Source organism: Dromiciops gliroides, chromosome 5 (assembly GCF_019393635.1).
Source record: "Dromiciops gliroides isolate mDroGli1 chromosome 5, mDroGli1.pri, whole genome shotgun sequence".
Lineage (NCBI taxonomy): Eukaryota > Metazoa > Chordata > Mammalia > Microbiotheria > Microbiotheriidae > Dromiciops > Dromiciops gliroides.
Window position 1 is genome coordinate 110771346 of NC_057865.1, and position 18995 is coordinate 110790340.

Below are 18995 nucleotides of genomic sequence, written 5' to 3' on the forward strand. Positions count from 1 at the left end.
AAAGCCCGGATGAGTATAGTAGCTTCAATAATGAATTTTCAGTCCTGGGTTCCCTCACTCCCTCAACTTTATTAGCTGGCCTCAGTGAATACAATCCCATTTAGACCACAAATACGCAGGGCATGTATTTCCTGACTGCTGGCTCCAATTATATGGTGTCGTAATAGTTTATACTGAGACTGTTTCACTTAAATTGAAAAAAAAAAAAAAAGATCTGGTGTAGAAAGTGCTCAGTTCAGAGCTTCCCACTACCCACCCCGTCCCTAATTCTTGCCAAGTCTAGGATGCTCCACCTTCCCCAGAAATACTCCGCCCCACTTAGGCTATGGTGAAAGAGAGGAAGGCTGAGAAGGAACTAGGTTGACACTGGGAGAGTTTTAGAGGAAAGCAGCTGAAGCTTGAAGAGGTTCCTCTTCCACTTACCCAGCAGAGTGAACCCTCTCAACTCATCTCTCCAGGGTGGAACCCTTTGGCTTACTTAGGGGTGGTTCTTCTGTGTTTTTCCTTTCTCTTTCTCTATGAGCAAGTTCTCTTATATCCCCCCATTTTTTATCTTCACTTAAAAGGGAGCTGGGAAGGAGAAGATTTTGGGCTGCCATGCTCTTCACCGTCACTTGCTGTGAGAACCCCAACACAAGGGTGAGTGAGTTACTTGTGAAGTGGGTCTTAAGGGGCAAGGACAGCTAAAAGAGTGTGTGTGTGTGTGTGTGTGTGTGTGTGTGTGTGTGTGTAATGGGAGACAAATCTGGAGGAAAAAGAGTCAGGAAGGACTCCCTGAAGGGACATCTGGTGTTTTTACTCATTCTGCTTATTACTGTTACCTAGAGTTTGGGTGAGGGAAGCTTCGGGATGGTAGAATGAGATAATCACTACTCTGGATGTGATCAGTAAGGAGAATGGAAGAATGGGATTCATTGTTACCTTTCTTATGGGATTTCATTTTCCAATACTTGTCACCCGCTGTGACTAAATGAAAGGGGGAAAGAGCTAAACAATAGACCAGGTGACCAAGGATCTGCAATTCTTGAGGAGGGGAAAACAGAATCTCTAAGGACACTATGTAGTAATCAACTGACGAGGTAACAGCATTCATGTGGCACAATGGAAGGTAGGGGTACTTACTGTGTATACAACCATGGTCAACTTATAACCTCTTTAAACCTCAGTTTCTTCTCTTGTAAAATGTGAATAATGACACCTATATATCTATCTCAGAGTTATATCAAACTAAGTCATTAAAAAAATTTTTGTCAGGGGCAGCTAGGTGGTGCAGTGGATAGAGCACCAGACCTGGATTCAGGAGTACCTGAGTTCAAATCCAGCCTCCGACACTTGACACTTACTATCTGTGTGACCCTGGGCAAGTCACTTAACCCCCATTGCCCTGCAAAAAAAACCAAAACCAAACCAAACCAAACCAAACCAAAACCAAAAAAGTTTTGTCAACATACCTTTAAAATACTATAGAAAAAAAGCCATCTAATATAATATTTATTTAGCACCATGCTAAGAAACAAAAGAATAAGGAATGTTTCCTGACAATAAGAAGTTCAAAGTCTAGTTGGGGCCCCATCTGAGGTACAAACTGATATCCTGATCCCTATGAGGTAATGAGTGGCCACTCTGTGTGTTAGGGCTAGATATAAAGGCTGGTGAATCATTTGAATGACCAGTTAGGCTGGCACTTCTACTTTCTTCTGCCACATCACTTCCATGAACTTAATTGTTTTTTTATCCTGTGTTTACACTCTTTAATATAATTTTTCAGACATCTTTCTGTAGTGAAATTAGTACACAAAAGCCTCATGGTCTTGAACAGGGTCTTGATCTCAGCATGTGACTTAGAGTATTACCCCTCCCAGAAAGGTCTGCATTTTTATTGGTTTTTAAAAGCATTTTTTACTATTTATAAGGCTCCATGCTTCACACTGTGGAAGAGACCAAGCAAGAGGCTATAGTAAAAGACCTTGAAGTCAGCCAACCCTAATCCAAGTCCTAACACTATTGTTCACTATTGTTCACAAGTTTGGTGCCTCAGCTGCTCTTTTCTTATATGAAAAATGATGGGGTTCAAGCAGATTATCTGCTCTGAATTCATATTTACTTCATGGCTTAAGGTTTGCCAAGAGGTTTTTACAGACACCTTCCCATTTGAATCTCATCTCCCACCTCCATGCCTTTGTATAGATGATCTCCCGGGCCTGGAATGCATTCCCTCCTAACCTCTTTTCCTAGTTCCCCTTCCTTTAAGACATTGCCCAGACACCATATTCTGCATGAAACCTTTCTTGATTTGTCCAACTGCTAGAGTCTTCCCTCCCAAACTATGTAGCAAACTGCCCCATCTTTCTTTTCTTTTGTTGTTGTTTTTGGGTTTTTTTGGTGAGGTAATTGGGGTTAAGTGACTTGCCCAGGGTCACACAGCTAGTAAGTGTCAAGGGTCTGAGGCTGGATTTGAACCCAGGTCTTCCTGAATCCAGGGGTGTTGCTCTATCCACTGTGCCATCTAGTTGCCCACCCCCATCTTACTTTGTAGGTATTTTCTTCATATACATACCACCTTGCCCCCACTGAAGGCCAACTAGGCTATAGTGTACTCCTCTCCCATGGTTTGCCATTACCCCCTTTTTTCCAAGGCAATTAGGGTTAAATGACTTGCCCATGGTCATACAACTAGCAAGTGTCAAGTATCTGAGGCTGGATTTGAGTTCAGGTCCTCCTGACTCCAGGGCCAGTGCTCTATCCACTAACCTACCTAACTGCCCCTCTACTCCCCTTAAGGTGATTGGGAGTGTCTAAACTCTGTGGATACCTCCAACCCCCACCAATATTGTTTTTTCAGTTGTAGAGGGGTGGTCCCCTGCACTCCAGATCAATTTAGCCACTGCTGAATTAATTAGATTTGACAAAGACATATTTACTTCAAAGGTATAAAATATGCTTATAAACATCTTAGCTTGGTTCCTTCCTCTGGAGCAGAGTTCTAGTCCCAAGTCCAAATCCCTCCCCTCCCCTCCAGCCCAGACTTGGGTCCCAGGCACCCTGGCTTCTCAGGCCTCCTCTGCCAGATTGGCTGGCTACAACAACCCACTTGGAAGGCTGACCCCAACTCCTGGGGCCAGTGTGGATCACCAGTGGCACCTGAAACTAAGCAGGGCAAACAGCATAGAACAGACACGAACCCCTGCCCCGTCCCCCCAGGTCCCCTTTTCAGAGCCTATGTTAAAGAGAGGTAGCAGGGAAAGGAAAAGTTCTACCTTTTATTTTATGCATTTAAGAACAGAATGCTAAGAAATGATCCATAGGATCCACAGCACAGAAAAGGTTAAGTATCCCTGGGTTAGAGTTAAGGAGTAGAAGAGGGCTGATGATATTTGGAGGTGTGAAGTAGGGGGAGGGATGAGGGAGCCCAAGATGCCTGGTTAGATTGTCTTCTGCTGAAAGACAGTGGTCCCGGAGAGATGTAGGGGGTCTGAAGAGAGAAGAAAGGGCTTAGAAAAGTCACAGAGGGGAGCCATTACATACAGCAGAAGCAGCAGCAGCAGAGGCAGCAGCTGAAACAGATCAGACTGCTGAGGTCAAAGAGGCCTTCCAGCTGTTTGCACGGGGTATGGAAAGATCTTATACAGCCATTGTGGGGAGGTGATGCAGGCCTTGAGCCAGAATCCCACCAATGCTGAGGTGCTCAATGTCTTAGGGAATCCTAAGAGTGATGAGATGAATGTGAAGGTGTTGGACTTTGAACACTTTCTGCCAATGCTGCAGACCGTAGCAAAGAATAAGGACCAGGGCACATATGAAGACCATGTAGAGGGGCTTCAGGTGTTTGATAAGGAAGGGAACAGCACAGTCTTGGGCATGTCCTTATCACTCTGGGTGAGAAGATGACCGAGGAAGAAGTGGAAGTGTTGGTGGCAGGGCATGAGGATAGCAACGGTTGTATCAACTATGAAGAGCTAGTCTGGATGATGCCAAATGGCTGAGAACAAAAGTCCCCTTTCCACAAAGAATCCCCTAACTTTCTCAGTGTGAAAATGATTCTCTCACCCCTGAAGCAACTAACTATATTGTCAGGCTTACTAACATCCTTCCTTCCACCTCCCACCACATGTCCTCTTTGGCCTACCTGCTCTCTGCTTTCACCAAATTAAACTTGCTAACTGCTCCTAAAAAAAAAAAAGAAAAGAAAAGTCACAGAGAAGAGCTGGATAGAAACTCAATCAGGGAAGGATAGTGGAATTTCTCTACATTAATGGGAGCCCGGTAGAGATGAGAGAACCTGAATTCGTGGTGGACCCAGTCGACATGGTTACATGTCTGCCTCTAGCGGGGTTGAACAACACCCTAGTAGAGGCAGAGTTCTACTACTATCATTGGCTTCATGTCCTATTCCTGGAAGCCCTGGATATCTCAGGTTCCAAAGCCTACCTCTCCGACCTAATATCCTCATCCTACCTAGGGCCCTCTGAGTGGTGCTCAGAGTTTGTTAGGTCATGCCTTGCTTTCTTCTCTCTCCCCACCCACAAATGACTCATGGGTTCAAATCCTGCCTCAGACACTAGTGTGATGCCGAGTAAATGATTTCATCTCTTTGGGTCTGTTTCCTCATCTGTAAAATGAGGGGTGATTTATGAACCAAATGCCAAGGAATAGGCATTAGGAGTATAATTCACAGCATCTCTGGAGAATTTGTGCATACTCCTACGAGTTAGTGCTGTATGTATTCTGTATTCTCTACATTCGTTTGTGTTTTCCTCTATGTTGCTTAGTATATAATCCTTTGTCTTTTCTGGTGTCCTCCAGACCTGACTTTTCCTGAGGGAGGATATTACACCTGCTGGTTCTTTTGTATTGCCTAGGGTCTAGAACAAGGGTTTCTGGGCAGGGAGGGCACTCAATCAAAGTTTGACTTGGTTCTTACAGAATGATGTCCTGCCAAGTCCCAGCATGAAAGGCAAAAGCAAGAATCAGAATGGACAGACCCAGCATCACAACCACAGCAATGTGGCCTACGGTATAACAGATGTCCCACCCTGGTACCTCTGCATCTTCCTGGGGATTCAGGTAAGACCATCAGACCAAAAAAAAAAAAAGCCAACCCAAAACCAACCGTGGAATTCAACATTGAAAAAACCTGCCCCTCATCAAAATGATTTTTTTTTTGACTGGTTTGACCATCCTAAAAATTGAACTGGTCTGGACATCTAGACACAGCAACAAACTCAGGCTTTGTCAACACTGCTCTTTTTTTTAGGGCAATGAGGGTTAAGTGACTTGCCCAGGGTCACACAGCTAGTAAATGTCAAGTGTCTGAGGCTGGATTTGAACTCAGGTCCTCCTGAATTCAGGGCTGGTGCTTTATCCACTTCACCACCTAGCTGCCCCCACTGCTCTTAATATATTGTAGTGTTCTTGAGTAACAAGCAAAGCTATCATTTTGCTGTCACAGAAATAATATACAATTGTGGTTTGTCCTTCCCTGACCATGATAACGATGTGATTTTGAAACCTCAGGGAAAGTGATGGAAGGTGGAGATAGGCTTGTGGTTGGCAAAGCTGTTAGGGTATTGGACCTGGAGTTGGCAAGACTCAAGTTCATATCCTGTCTCAGACACTTCCCAGCTGTCCGGCCCTGGCAAGTCACCCAACCTCTAAGTCTCAAGCAATCAATAAATAAACATTTATTAAGCTCCTACTATGTGCTGGGCACTGTGCCCCAGTATCTTCATCTGTAAAATGGAAATCATAATAGCACTTGCCTCCCAGGATGATGAGATTCAAATGGGATAACATAGAAAGCACTTTGCAAACCTTAAAGTGCTAGTGGTGGTGGTGGTGGCTAAACTGATCACAAAGTAGGCTTGGCAGCAGAGAATGGAAGAAGGGGTTGCCATACCTGAGCCTGTTTTCTAGAATGGCTCAGTTTTTATGTGGTGCTTGTGAGGCTAGTATTGGAGATGGAATGCTCATATAAACCAATTAGCTTTGCTCAGGAAAAAAAAAATGATGTTGGGTGCAGAGTGCTCACTGAGTCCTGAATGAGCAGCAAGTCAGCAAATGCTAGCTGAAGATCTTCATTCCCGTGAGACGTCTCAGTTTGCCTCGTTGCCACCACTAGGAAAACAATTTCAGGAGGATATTCCTCTGATGTGGTCTTTAGAAAAAAAAATATATATATATGTATATGATTCAAGGGAGGAGACGAGTATTCATTAAGCCCTATAGTGTCAGACGCTGGGCTAATATGATCTCATTTCATCTTCATCTTCATCTTCACAATGACCCTGGGAGGCAGGTTCTATTATAATCCCCATTGTACAGTTGAGGGAATTGAGGCAAAGTGAGGGGAAGTAACTGGCCTAGGGTCATATAGCTAGCAAGTCTCTGAGGCTGGATTTGAACTCAGGTTTTCCTAACAGCAAGCCCAGCTTTTTCTCCCCATTGCTCTACCTCCCAGGTGAGGAAATCCCCCGAGGAAAAGATCCTTCATCCTGATCCTTTAGATGTCCAGCTCTCCTCATACCCTACCCCACTGTGATCTACTCACCTGTTTTTCCCCAAAGCTACATTTTCTGATGCTGGGAAATTAGGGCAGACCTCAGCAAGCAACAGGAAAGGATCCAGGCAGATGATGGTCTGCATTAGGAAATGTGGTGATGGGGAAAAAGTGGGTGGGTCTGTTAGTCTCCAGTTTCCAGCCATCCCTTACTTGATCTATCCTTATTATTATTCAGTTGTGTCTGACTCTTTGTGACTCCATGGACCATACTCATCCATGGGGTTTTCTTAGCAAAGAGACTGGAATGATTTGCCATTTCCTTATCCAGTGGATTTAGGCAAATAGAGGTTGAGTGACTTGACCAGGATCACAGAGCAATTAAGTGTCTGAGGCTGGATTTGAACTCGGGTCTTCTTGACTCCAGGCTCAGAAGTCTATCCACTGAGCCTTCTAGCTGCCCCTTGTACTATCCTACCTCCCAACTAAACCTTGGTTTTGACAGTTCCTATTATGTTCACAGGAAAGGGAGCAACACTAGATTGTTCATGCCATTCTCTTCTCTCTTCCCGCAGCATTATCTTACAGCCCTGGGAGGGATCGTGGCTGTGCCTCTCATCCTGGCCAAGGACCTGTGCCTGCAGCATGACCCCTTGACCCAGAGCTACCTCATCAGCACCATGTTCTTTGTCTCTGGCATCTGCACTCTCCTTCAGGTCCTTTTAGGGGTCAGGTAGGCTAACACTTCCTAACAAGAGCTCACCACCCTGCCTTTATCCCCAGGGACAGGCACAGGGTATGTAGGGTTGGCTCTGCCACCCAGAAAAACAGTGAAATGAATTCTTCCTACTCTAGCCCGCTTCAAGACTGTGAGGTGGGATATTGGCTCCTTGAAGTCAGGCACTGCCTCACTTTTCATATTTGCATCTTCAGTCCCTAGCACATAGTAGGGACTTTGTAAATGGTTGCTGATTGATTTAGTGCCTCTCCACACTCTCTTTCTATGTTTCTACTCTTTGGACATTTCTCTTCCCAGGGTTTCAGGGACCCAAAGCTTCCCATAGATTCCTCACAAGCCAATCCTAGAACCAGAAAAAGACAAGATGCCACTAAGGTTGGTCTTCCTCCTACACATCTCCCCACCCACCCAAGCTCTTCTTTGGGAATAGGACCCAGTAGCAAATTCAGCTGATTGAATTTAGGTAAGCAGTATTAAGCAATGGATGAATCAGCACTGATTAGTACCTACTGTTTACTAGCCACTGTGCAATGTACTGGTGATAGAAATACACAGAAAGAAACTGTCCTTAGACCCAGTCTTATCTCACAGCTATCATCACTACTTGTGCCCATCTGGGAATACAATGTCATTAAAGTAACTGAGTCATGACCCCAGACAGAAACGAATACCACTGGACACCTCCTCCCCAGCCCCTAAAACTGCTACACTGACAACTCAGAGGGAGAAGGCAAAAGGGGAAGAAGCTTATATCCTCTAGCTTCTCCCTCTTCTTAGTTGTCATTCTAACTTCTCTGACTTAGGATACTCCTCCAACTAAACCTCTAGGATAAGCCACCCTGGAAGGTGGTTGCTGCTTCTTGACTATTACTAACAGGTTCTAGTATATGGATCCCGTATGACTATAACTATCACCCACAAGCCCCCACTAGTGTGTTTACCTTTAATAGTCAGTGAACACCAAGTATAAGACATCCCCTTGTCTCCGAAACAAAAAAGGGTGTTCTCTTCTGCAAGTATAGGTAGTACCAGTGGGAAGAGCAGGCACATGTGTAGAGTATGTGAGTAATGAGGCACACACATAAGGAACAGATGTGACTTCATACAGTAGAAGTATGTACAATGTCCACTTCTCATGAGGTCCTTGCACTTCTCCTCTTTGCTGGTCTGGGCTTTCTTCTCAATGGGAAGCTGTAGTCTCCACTATCTCCAGCTTCAGACCCAGTTGCAATCCTCAGCCAGGGTACTGATATGTGCTTTTAGAAAGAGTAAGGACCCTTGCCCTGAGGTTGGCAGAAGCTTCTTAGCTCTGCTCTCTTTGGGGTCTACTACCTCCAAGGAAGAGAGAAAGGTTATCCTGACAAGCTAGTGCTCTGAAGTTTAACTTTTCTTTTAGTCATTCTTCCCAGAACAAGCCGGGGTGTTCCTTCAGCAAGAGAGCTCACTCTTACTTATGGTGACTAGCCCATACACTTCCCAAATCTTTGTCTCTGCAAGCCACAACTAGGAAATAGTCCTTTGCCTAATCACCAAGCAGCTTTGGAGTTCAGGGTTCTGCAGTTTTTTTAAATCATTAAGTTCCTCTTTTTGGTATATGCAGGTGGGTGAGGTGGAGTTGGGAAGGGAGGAGAGAAGATACAGTCTATATGCTGGGGAGGAGCAAAGGGGGAGAAACACAATAGCCTAGTACAAGGGCAAAGGCAAAACCTGGGTTCAAATCCTGGCTTTACTACTATAACCTAGCCTAAGTCACTCCCCCTCATTATGCTTCAGTTTCCTTGTTAAATGAGAGAGTTGGGTTAGATGACATCTGAGGACCCTTCCAACTCTAAGGCTACAACCCTAAATACATAGGTTAAAAAGACACACTTTTTTTTTTTGGTGAGGCAACTGGGATTAAGTGACTTGCCCAGGGTCACACAGCTAGTAAGTGTTAAGTGTCTGAGGTCGGATTTGAACTCAGATACTCCTGACTCTAGGGCTGGTGCTCCATTCACCTAGCTGCCCCCAACGCACATTATTTTAAGAAGGGAGAGAACGTCAAGTGCTTAGCTTAGTGTCTGGTACAGAGTAGGAACTTCATAAAATCTTGTTGACTTAAAAGCAGGAAGGATTGAGGGAACATTCCAGAAGCCTTGAAGAAAGATATGAATTCGGAGAGATGGAGGTGAAGAGAGAATAGATTCTAAACATCGGAGACTGCTTCCATGAAGATGTAGAAATGGCAGAGGGAAATCCTGGCGGTAGTTCAGTTTGCTTGGAATGCAGAGTGTGGAGAAGGGGCAGGATATTCAATAAGCTTATAAAAGGAGGTTGGGGTCAAACTGTGTAAGACCTTAAATGATAGACTGAAGAATTCATACTTTGCCCTAGAAATAGTTAGGAGCCACTGAAGACTTCTGAGAGGGAGGGGATCTTCTCTCAGAAGTCGGGATCTCAGAATTAGAAGGGACATCAGAGTTCATCTCAGCCCCTGAAGCCTGGTCCTGACCAAAGATTCCCTCCATAGCTCATTGCCTTTCCATTTTTGGATAGCTCTAATGGGGAAGATGCTATCCCTTACATTGCAACTAGAGTTTCCACTTCTTGCGCTCAGTTTTGCCCCTTGGAAGCCAAGGAGAACAATTCTGGTCTCTTTTCTTTTTCTTTCATTCTTCCTTTCTTTCATTCTTCCTTTCTTTCCTTTCTCTCTCTCTTTCCTTGTCTCTTTCTTTTCTTTCTCTCTCTTTTTCTCTCTCTCTTTCTCTCTCTCTTTCTTTCTCTTTCTCTCTTTCTTTCTCTTTCTTTCTTTCTTTCTTTCTTTCTTTCTTTCTTTCTTTCTTTCTTTCTCTCTCTCTCTCTCTCTCTCTCTCTCTCTCTCTCTCTCTCTCTCTCTCTCTCTCTCTCTCTTTCTTTCTTTCTTTCTTTCTTTTTCTTGGGCAATGAGGGTTAAGTGACTTGCCCAGGCTCACTCAGCTAGTAAGTGTCAAGTGGCTGAGGTCAGTGATTTACTTTTTTTGGGTGGGGCAATGAGGACTAAGTGACTTGCCTAGGGTCACACAGCTAGTAAGTTTCAAGTGTCTCAGGTCAGATTTGAACTCAGGTTCTCCTGAATCCAGGGCCAGTGCTTCATCCACTGTGCCACCTAGCTGCCCCAACAATATGTATATTTTAACACTGGCTTTCTGGAGAACAAAATCATAGAATCCCAGAACTGGAAAGGTACTTTCAAATTGTCTAGACAAGTGATATCAAACGCAAATAGAAACAAATCCCTTCAGGCTGCATGTTGACTTAGAAAAGCACAAATTAACATCACATATGTCACATTATCTTTATATTCATTTTGTTAAACATTTCCCAATTACATTTTTTCTTTCTTTCTTTTTTTTTTTTTTTGGTGGGGCAATGAGGGTTAAGTGACTTGCCCAAGGTCACACAGTTAGTAAGTGTTAAATGTCTGAGGCCAAATTTGAACTCAGGTCATCCTGAATCCAGGACCGGTCCTTTATCCACTTCGACACCTAGCTGCCCCTCCCAATTACATTTTAATCCAGGGGAGGGCAGAGCAGAGAGCCTGTTAACTATGAGTTTGACATGTCTTGAGAGTAGCACAACAGTGGGCAATAATCCCGCAGTGCCAGGGTTTCACTGTTCCTAGCACAGACACTTTGAAAAGAATAGGGATGTACTGAAAAGGTTTTGTCAAGATTCTGTGACTCACTTTGCACCATCTCTTGAGTACTGCCTAGTCCTTTGATATTCCATGTCTAAGTAAGATGTCAGGCAGTCTGCAGCATAGCTTGATATATGAGGTCTTTCTAGGAATTCATATAGCACAGACACAGAAACAGAGGAAAAGTCACCAGATTCCCCCATAGTTGTACCACTCTGACATGAAGAGGTCTCACCTTACTCTCTGGCTATTCCTCCTGCAAACACACCTTTCCCTCTTCTTATTCTTCCTGCAAATTATTCTCCTTTATTCCTCCTGCAAACACAGTGTAACAGTCAGTTTATGGACATGAACTTGAACTCTCCCTGCTTTAAAATGAATTTTGTGGAAGAGAGGTTTGTGCCCTTGCTGTGGGCTGGCTATCAGTTACTGTCTTCCTGTCCCCACAGCTCAATTGCCCTGCCTCTTCAAATGTGCTAATATTGCATCTGTTTGGATTTCCCTCACAGACCTAGATTCGGACATTCTCCTTAGTTGACTTGATGGATTATCCAAATCATAATGGAAATAGTGGCTTTTGGTATGAAGATGTGAATGTAGGAGCAGACAGATGCTGCTCTTAGGGACTTAGGTTTAAGATATTTTAAGATTAGATCTACAAAAGACAGATAAAATCGATCTGGAAAGGTAGACAACAGAAGGGAGAGGATATGGACTTTGTCTTTTGGGAAAATTTATCTTGTATCATTAAACTGAGTAACTGGTCTCAGCTTAAATTGTTTCTATGAGTCAGTATTGGGACTGTAGGTGGGGTTGAGTGCTGTGGACAGACATATGGCACAAAACATCGGGACTGGTAGTATTCCGGTCGTCAGGAATCAGGAGGGCACAGACAGCAAAATACAAAGCGATATATATGGTCAAATTTAAATCCATCCAACAAGCATTTATCTATTTATCCATTTATATATTCATCCTTGTTACAACTTTTTGTAACACCAGGCTAGAGGTGAACAGGCATATTTATTGATAACTATCTGGAGAGTTGGGGGGGGTAGATAAAAAGGGGCCATAGAAAAAGGATGCAATATAAGGTCCCCCAAAATTCCTAGTCATCCCTCAGCTTCAGATGGGGCCTATCCCATGAACCAAACCAAGCAACTTCCCTTCTTCTTCCACCCACATGCCTTAGAAAGAGAAAGTCTTCTGTCAATCTGGAGCCAAGGCACAACAACCACGATCCTGATAGAAGAAAGGTTTGGAAATGGGGGGGTGGAGGGAAATGCAGCTGGTCATCAGGACACTTCTAACTCTCCCAGACATCCAGGAGTCACAGGTACTGTCAGGAAAAAGGCCAAGAAGGATGCAGTATCATCCCTAGGATGACATGATCAGTAGCAGGTTCCCCAAAGGGGACCTAAGCAAGTATTGAGCACCAAGGTGTGTGTTTGTTGAGGGCAGAGGTATTAACCTGTTGTGTGCCAGGCCCTAGGACAGATATTGGTTTACATTCTATGGAGGGGAAAGTCAAAAGACTGAGTAGGGAGGTGATACAAATGGGGCAGAGAAAGGAAGTTGTAAGAACAGATTAGAGTTACCAACACCCAGGAGACTTTGATAATTATCTGCCAAGAATCTGTTCATTTAGGAACCACTCCCCAGGTGTGGCTGGTTGAGAACTTGCTGGCAGATTCAGGTGAGTGGTTGCATCTGACTCGAGTTCAGATATAGGCAGGGATGGTGGTAGGTCTTAATAACATGCCAGCTAAAGATAACCCTCATTGCAATCTCTATCCCTGACCTGTGCTGAGGAGAGGTTGGAATGTAGTCAGTCCAAAAATGAGCTGCAAAAATGCACACAGGTGTAAATGCTTAGCTAATTGTTTCCCAGAAGGATCAACAGAATGCTATTTTCAGCTTGTCTTAGGTGCCTGAACAAAAGAAACACATTAGAAATACTTTCTAAACTGGTTCCTCGGCAAGGTAGACAGCCACCACCCCCACTTATTTGGAGCTCCTTGTTATTAATAGAAGCTCACATTTGAATAGTGCTTGGAGGTTGTAAAGCATTCTTCTGGCCACAACCCTGACAGATAAGTCACATCTTGTGACTTGCCCATTAGTTATATAGCTAATAACTATTAAAGCTGGAATTCTAACTCATGCTTCCGATTCTAAATCTTATGCTACCCAGAGGCAGCTAGTGGTGTAGTGGGTAGAGGGATGGACCTAGTCAGGAAGACCTGGGTTAAAATCCACCCTTTCTAGCTGTGTGACCCTGGGCAAGTCACTTCACCCTGTTTGCCTCAGTTTCCTCATCTGTAAAATGAGCTGGAGAAGGATATGGCAAACCACTCCAGGATCTCTGCCAAGAAAATCCCAAATGGGGTCAGGCAGCACTGAAATAACTAAACAACAATCCTAGACAAGTCGGTCACTTACCCTCTGTTGGCCTCATTTTGCTCTATTGTAAAATGGAGATGATGATAATAATGCCTACATCACAGGGTTGTGAGGCTATTTATGAAGTGCCTGGCACATGTCAGGCACTATACTATATAAATGCTTAGTCCTTTCCTTTCCTTCCTTCCTTATGCTGCCCATTACAGTATTCTATCTGCAATGGTCGTTTAAGACTTTGGCCAGCTCTGATGGTCTCCATCCCGTCTTCTGTATTCAGGTGACTGCCTGAGAAAGAAGACTGGGCTTCTGCCAGCCCCAAATTGAGAGCTTCAAAATTAAGGGCCTTTGTTTTGGCCTCTAAAGCCTCTGGGATTTATTCATCTCTCTGACCCTCTATTCTCCAATATCTGGTTCGGATAGTCTTGTCCCCAGACTGGCAGATGATTCCTTAATCATGGGTTGTCTATGTTAAGGAAAGAGAATCCAAGGAATGTTTGAGCTGAGAAAAACCTTAATAATCATCTCATCCAACTCTCTCATTTCACATTTTATAGATGAAGAAAATGAAGCTTAGAGAGAGTAAGATGACCTATACAGGGTCATATGATTAGGTAATATCAGAGCCAGAACTAATATCCAGGGCTCCCAACTCAGCTGAGTGCCCTTTTCAAATCTGAGTGGCAAATCTGCTTTCTGCCTGTGCTTAAGGCAATTGCCCCCAAACAGACTCAGACCTTCTCCCTTCTACTTGCCTCACTTGCCCTGCCCCAGGAGGAATAGTTGGGTGGGATATTAGTTTTTCCAGTCAAATCCCCTTGAGTTCCATGATGGCTCACAGAGAAAATAATGAAGACCTAATTCCAACAAGAATATGAAGTCATCAACATGTATTGTGTACCTTTGGTAGACTATATTAGATGGTACAGGAAGTAGAAAATAAATAGAAGACACAATTTGATTTCTGCCCTTAAGGACCTTAACAATCTTTGGAAAAGTTCATGGAAAAAATCCACATGAAAATGAATGGTAAAAGAGGAGTTAATGTTACAGAAGTAACATCAACATTAATTCAACAAGAGTGTAAATTCCAGAGAGCAGGGACTGTTTGGGTTCTTGAACATAATAGGTGCTCAATAAATATTTGTTGAATTGCATTGAAAATGAAGAAAGCCTAGGAATGTGGGTTTGTTTTAGATTTTCTGGTGGCATTGTCTGAATATTTCTCTCAAGTGTTTATCTGTTTAATGCCAATACTTTCCTGGGGGTGCTATATATAAGGCTGAACATCCTGGAATACCAAAAAGCCAGAAAAATTCATATGACAGTAACCCAAGGGCAATGGAAAGACATATAATGAACTTTAGTAACCTGTAGCATATTATCAACAAGGATAATGAGTTGCATACAAGAAATGGTTTGAAAGACATTATTGAGAAGAGATAGCACAGAATAAAAGGATCTCAGAATTGGAAGGAAACTAATTTATGACCAGAAAAGAAGGAGGGCTGACTCTGTAGCAAGAATGAGTGATTACAGGTTGATTGGCTATTAGCACCTAGTTCAACCTCCTCATTTTACAACTGAGGACCAGAGAGAGGAAATGGCTTGCAGGTGGGTGGAGAAGTGAATTGAGTACTAGGACTGGAGTCAGGAAAGTCTCAGGCACTTCCTAGTTGTAAGACCCTAGGCAAGTCACTTAACCAGAGTCTGTTTTTCTCAGTTTCTTCAACTGTAAAGTAGAGAAAATAATAGCACCTACCTCACAAAGTTGTTGTAAGGATCATATGAGATAATATTTGTAAAGGGCTTAGCACAGTGCCTGGCACACTATAAGTATGTAAATGCTTGTTCCTTTCTTTTCTCCTCTCCTCCCTCTCCTCTCTTCAATTTTTCCTTCCTTCCTTCCTTCCTTCCTTCCTTCCTTCCTTCCTTCCTTCCTTCCTTCCTTCCTTCCTTCCTTCCTTCCTTCCTTCCTTCCTTCCTTCCTTCCTTCCTTCCTTCCTTCCTTCCTTCCTTCCTTCCTTCCTTCCTTCCTTCCTTCCTTCCTTCCTTCCTTCCTTCCTCCCTCCCTCCCTCCCTCCCATGGATGAATAGCACAAATGAGGCATTAATGTCCTTGAAAAGAACAAGGAGAGGGTTTCTACCATATTAGGTGTGTCCTATGGAGGATTTGTGGGAAATCATGAACAAGAACTGTGTAGGATAAGAAAGTATAGAAAAGTCGTAAATTGCATTGCTGGAGGGAGTACCCACACTGATGAAATCAAGGATCTTTCAAAGTATCAAGGTTAATGGATGACTCTAGATATCTAAAAGAGAGTAAAAACAAACTGATAACAGAGAAATAAGGAGCCTAGACTGAGTAGCAGGAGCCTGCCAAATAGAAATTATTTTACAATTTGGGTGATAAACAGTACTTAATGATCATGTTGAGATTAACCAGGAAGAAGCTGGAGTTACAAGAAGAATTTTACAAGTTTTTTTGGGGGGGGCAATCACATTTCATTAAGTCATATTACATGATTAAAAGGAAAAGATAGAAGAAGTACAAAGTTACTGATTTGTGATCAGGAAAGTTCCTAGGGATGGAATAGAAAACCACCTTCCTGTTTTGCTGGAATGTATCTACACCTACCTTCCCCCAATACTTCCTGTATCTGCTCACTGACCTTTGAAATTTCTAGGGGGGCAGCCAGGGAGGGGAAAGGACCTTTCATTTCACAATAGGGTTGGACAAACAATACAAACATTGTGAGAGAGATAATACTGGTTGATTGAGATGTATAAATGATAGTATAAACGACTAAATTTGGGTGTAGTGGTTAGGAGTTACTGTGAGGGTACTTTTGTATGCCACGCTGGATCTGGCTAAGGAAACCAGGCCCAAAATGAGGCTGCTTTGTATCTGAGAGCAGTCAGGCTTTGGAGTTCCCTAGTGTGAGATCTTTCAAAACATTATCCATGGGATTTTGTTCCTGATGGTCTATGTGGTAGCTTCATCAGTCCTTCTAGTTTCCATTCCCATCATCATCACCAGTAGCAACCATTTCTCAGCTCTCAAGGCATAGGGAGAGCCACTTTAATGTATGGGCCTCAGTTGAATTGAAACCACATCAGATGTGCACCAATCCCCACCAAATATCAGAGGGGTGACTGCAAGTTACACAGAAATGGGCACCATCACAGACTGAAGGAAGTGAGTAGTCATCCTGCTGTGCATAAATGAGTGCTAAGGATGTTTTCCTGATGCTGCTGGAACATCTGGGCAAGCTGACCCCTGAGACTCGAAGATGGAGCATATGGGGGTTGGAAAGAGAGTTAATGTTGTCATTGGAGTACTTAGCAGTATTAGTGAGATTGATTAGATGGTGGTGAAATCATGTGGGTGCTGAGAGATTATTAATGTTAGAAGTTTGTAGGTATATATAGGTGCAACACTGGGTAGGAATCCCTGCAGGTTTAGGTTTGTGGGAGTTGGGGGAGAGTTGAGGATTAAGGTAGCATGAGGGGACAGTGAGTCAACTGGTGAGTCTGATTGGTGAGATGAGCAGGTGACAGATCCCATAGAATGATTTCAGGATGTGTAGACAGAGATGATAGACCCCTAATGGCCGATGTAACTAAGTGACAGAGGTTTGTGCCCCAGAGCCAGAGGGTCAGAATGTGAATGAATCTGTGCAAACTGGGGACAATTTCCCCCACCCCCACTTTGAGTAGGAAGCCCAGTGCCCAATAAGAGGTTAGTTACCACTGTTCTAGTTTACAAGCTGGAGCAAAGAACTAGGAAACCAGCCTCTGGTCCCACTGGGGAAGAAGGGGAATGGATTTTAAACTGCTGAAACAACCCAAATATCCACTTTGTGGAGGGAACCAGGAAATAAATGGAGAAACAAAGCTCCCTTTGTGCTTAGGTAAAGTACCAAGGGCCCTGGATCTTTCATACCACAATGACCTTGTTGAACTCCAGAGTGTTAATCAATCTTATCCTGCTCACCCAGAGGCCCTACTGTATTACTTGGCTTAAACCTGATGACTTTAAGATTTAGAGTAGGAAGCAACTTTAGAGACCCTCTAGTGCAACCTCACATTTTAGAAGAGATGAAACAGGCCCAGAGCTTATGGCTAAATGGCCCACATGACCTGGTTCCTAACATTCTCTCTGTCTCTGTCTCTTTCTCTCTCTTTTCCTCTCTCCCTTTCCCCTCCCTTCCTCCCTCCTCCCTCCTCTTCCTCCTCCTCCTCCTCCTCTTCCTCCTCCTCCTCCTCTTCTTCTTCTTCTTCTTCTTCTTCTTCTCTCTCTCATTCTTAGAGATGCTTTTGGGGATATTTCTTAGTTTATATAGTAATTCATTAATAAAATCTTGAAGTCCACCAGGTCTCAAGTATTGCCCATTGGATCTTTTCTGTAACCATAAAATATGTGTATGTATATGTATATATGTGTATTCTAAACTTAACAAACATCAGATAAAGTGGGTGTTTCTAATATGCATTAGAACAGAAAAAGAAGATTATATATGAGTGCAGATCTCTTTTTTTTCTCCAGGGCAATGAGGGTTAAGTGACTTGCCCAGGGTCACACAGCTAGTAAGTGTTAAGTGTCTGAGTTCGGATTTGAACTCAGGTCCTCCTAAATCCAGGACCAGTGCTTTATCCACTGTGCCACATAGCTGCCCTCAAGAGTGCAGATCTCAATAATGTACAACTTGCTTTTAAGTATAGGATAAGTTCAATCTGAAGCTTTCAAAGATGTCCTGTTTGTCTCTGCTTTTGTCTGATCTATCTTCTTTCTGTTTTCTTCTTTGCATTAAAAAAAAAGATGCTTTTGGGGGCAGCTAGGTGGCACAGTGGATAAAGTACCGACTCTGGATTTAGGAGGACCTGAGTTCAAATCTGGACTCAGACACTTGATACTTACTAGCTGTGTGACCCTGGGCATGTCACTTAACCCTCATTACCCTGCTCCCCTCCAAAGATGCTTTCCTGATCATCTTTTCTTTCTTTTTCTTCTTTCTTTTTGCAACTTTATCCTTATCCATTCTCACCCTTTTACCACCCCACCTTGTTCCCATTGGAAAAATAAAATAAAGTCCTAAGCCTTTTCTAGGCTTCTTTAATCTTAGTGTTTCCCATCTGAGATAATTTCCAACTTATCCTGTGCCTATCTTTTTGTACATAGTTGTTTGCAAGTTTTCTCCCCCATTAGACTGAAAGCTTTTTGAAAGTAGAGACTATTTTCATTTATTTGTTTGTTTGCCTTTTCTTTGTATCCCCAGAACCTAGAACAGTGCCTGGCACATAGCAGGCTCTTAATAAATGCTTGTGGTTCACTCGACTTTTAATAGATTCTCAGTCAAGGGAAAACAAATTCCCACATTGGCCATATCTTTAAAAGTATGCCTGATTTTACATCTTGAGTCTATTACTTCTCTATCAAGAAGAAGATCAGTAGTCTGCTTCATCATTTGTCCTAGAATAATAATTGTTTGTTGCATTGATCAGTGTTCTCAAGTTGTTTTTTCTTATAATGTTACTGTTGCATAACTTTTCTTTTCTTGTTTCTGCTCACTTGACTTTGAATCAGCTCATACAAGTCTTCTCAGCTTTCTCTGAATCTGTCTCTGAAATTTCATCATTTCTTATGGTACAATGATATTCCATTATATTAATATGCCATAATTTGGTATATTATATATTATATA

At 43.1% G+C, this 18995-nt stretch overlaps 1 protein-coding gene across 2 annotated transcripts in view; it reads left to right on the top strand.

Annotated features, from left to right (window-relative positions):
• Positions 1–310: 310 nt before the first annotated feature.
• Positions 311–18995, top strand: part of LOC122728217 (solute carrier family 23 member 1-like) — a 39398-nt gene continuing 20713 nt past the window's right edge. The window contains exons 1-4 of one of the 2 annotated variants that reach the window (XM_043966523.1): positions 311–459; positions 567–639; positions 4924–5064; positions 7072–7229. In XM_043966523.1, the coding sequence (XP_043822458.1) occupies positions 598–639; positions 4924–5064; positions 7072–7229 (341 nt within the window). In that variant the 5' untranslated portion in view covers positions 311–459; positions 567–597. Of the gene's footprint in view, positions 640–4923; positions 5065–7071; positions 7230–18995 lie in introns of both variants that reach the window. The other variant, XM_043966522.1, reaches the window with a different exon arrangement.